This window comes from Lepus europaeus, chromosome 20, assembly GCF_033115175.1.
Source record: "Lepus europaeus isolate LE1 chromosome 20, mLepTim1.pri, whole genome shotgun sequence".
In the NCBI taxonomy this organism is placed as follows: Eukaryota; Metazoa; Chordata; class Mammalia; order Lagomorpha; family Leporidae; genus Lepus; species Lepus europaeus.
The window spans coordinates 37673275-37675417 of NC_084846.1; the positions used below are offsets into that span (position 1 = coordinate 37673275).

The following is a 2143-nucleotide window of genomic DNA, read 5'->3' on the forward strand; positions in this document are numbered from 1 at the left end:
TTTACACATACATACAGGTACCTATACACTTACAATTTTTAAAGATAAATTCAAAAGAGATACCTTATTCAGAAAATATATATATATATATATAAACAGTACATACAAATAATTTTTAACATTTTCTATCTTCACTTCATATGTGGTACTTTTATATTGTTTTTTTCCTGAAAAGAGAGATATTAATGTCACAAAATGGGGGCCGGCGCTGTGGTGCAGCAGGTTAGCACCCTGGCCTAAAGCACCGGCATCCCATATAGGCAGGCACCAGTTCTAGTCCCGGCTGCTCCTCTTCCAATACAGCTCTCTGCTATGGCCTAGGGGAAGTAGAAGATAGCCCAAGTCCTTGGGCCCCTGCATCCGCGTGGGAGACCCAGAGAAAGCTCCTGGCTCCTGACTTCGGATCAGTGCAGCTCTGGCTGTTGCAGCCAATTGGGGAGTGAAACAGGGGATGGAAGACCTTTCTCTCTCTCTCTTTCTCTCTGCCTCTCCTTTCTCTATGTAACTGTGACTTTCAAATAAATAAAATAAATCTTTAAAAAAAAGTCACAGAATGTGGAATTCATTACAATGATCATAACAAGAAAGAAGGTTATATGGTCATGTACATAGTATAATTCAGTGAAGACTTTATATATTTATATATTATACCAAATAATATGAAATCTGCAAAAATTTTATACTCTATATATTAACTTCCGAAATTTTGAAATCTATACATATTATTTTCATAATACACATTCTCCAATGAGCTTTTTTTTCTTAGCATTTTGGTTATTTTTTGTTAAAGAAAAACAGCCTTTTTTTTTTTTCAAGGACAACAAGATGATGTGAAGGTCAGAAGGAAGCTGCGTGTGGGCTTCTTACAAGTTCTTGTTCCAAAACCGGAAGTGAGCAAAGCAAGCCGACTCCAGGAACTCTAGAAGTGGCTGGCACAGTAGAGGGGCCCCTGGGGTGGGGTGGGGGGGCACAGGGCTGGCCGGCCCCCCCTTGGCCATGGATTGGTTTGAGTGGGCTGCAAGGCGATTTCCACATTCCAGCTGGTTGACATGGTTAACACTATTACTTGGGGGGGGGGGCATTAAACTAAGGAATGATGTGGATCCAAGAGAATGGCTTGTTCAGTTGGATTCTGAATTGCAGTCAGGAAGTAGTCTTCATCTGGTGCAACCATAACTTCATTTTTCTTGGAGAGAATTCGAAGGAAAGTCATTTCACGCACGGTGCTGTGGGCCTTCAAGATGAAGTTGTGCGTGAGGGTGGCGTGCTGTTCGGTGGTAGGGTTGTCCATGGTGCTGTGGATGGGAATGCCTCCCATGTCCACCACCATGATCCCTTGCACCCCCTTCTGGCTCTGAAGACGCTTCAGTGTCTCCTCCACCTCTGCCATTTCAGATCCAGGCGCTTAGCTTTGGGGACGTGCGGCCTAGTCCCATGCCCCTCTCCATGAGCTTTTGAAGGCCCTTTCTATAACCTATTTTCCTTAAAAACAACATTTTGAGGGAGGCATTTTTAATATCTCCATTTTGCAGATGCTGAAATTTTAAAATATCAAATTCATTGCTAAGTCAGTAAATGGTAAAGCAAGGATTAAAGTCATCTTCATTTACATGCTAATATATGAACTTGGTCCCCAGAGCGGTCAGTACACTGTTGGATACTTAAAAAAGAATTAAGAAAATGCTGGTCCATTTTGGGGATAACTCAGTCGTGTTTTAGGGACGGCAAACAGTAAAAGTGTCCCAATGGAATCACCAGCCAGTTATTTTCCATGTTATTCCTTTGTGAAACATTTACTGAGCACATACAATGTGCCAGATACTATTCTGGGTGGAAAACAAGACACAAACCCTGGGTTTCAGTAGTTCACAGCTCGGTAAGAGACTTCCAAAGGTTAACAGATCATTTTTAGATGATCAAAAATAGGACACATGGGGTGGCATTAGCACAGAGGGCATGGCCAGAACCCGCCCTCCAGGAAGAGGGGCCTCTGGAGGAGAGATGCCAAGGAGGAAAGGGGAGGAAGTGGGAGGAACATTATCAGAGATTGCAACAGGCCCAGGTGGGGACAGTGTGAGCACAGTCTGGGGAAAGAGTGGCTGGCAATTTGGAGTCATCCCTTGTTGCTGAAGTTGAGGGTCTG

At 43.3% G+C, this 2143-nt stretch overlaps 1 protein-coding gene across 1 annotated transcript; it reads right to left on the reverse strand.

The window, feature by feature from the left end:
- Positions 1-1081: 1081 nt before the first annotated feature.
- Positions 1082-1390, reverse strand: LOC133749387 (dynein light chain roadblock-type 1-like). The gene has a single exon (XM_062178546.1). The coding sequence runs from the start codon at positions 1388-1390 to the stop codon at positions 1082-1084; it is 309 nt and encodes a 102-aa protein (XP_062034530.1).
- Between the last annotated feature and the right edge of the window lie 753 nt (positions 1391-2143).

Bases quoted from the DNA above. Each gene is read 5' to 3' on its own strand.
- LOC133749387 (XM_062178546.1), bottom strand. From the start codon at position 1,390: ATGGCAGAGGTGGAGGAGACACTGAAGCGTCTTCAGAGCCAGAAGGGG.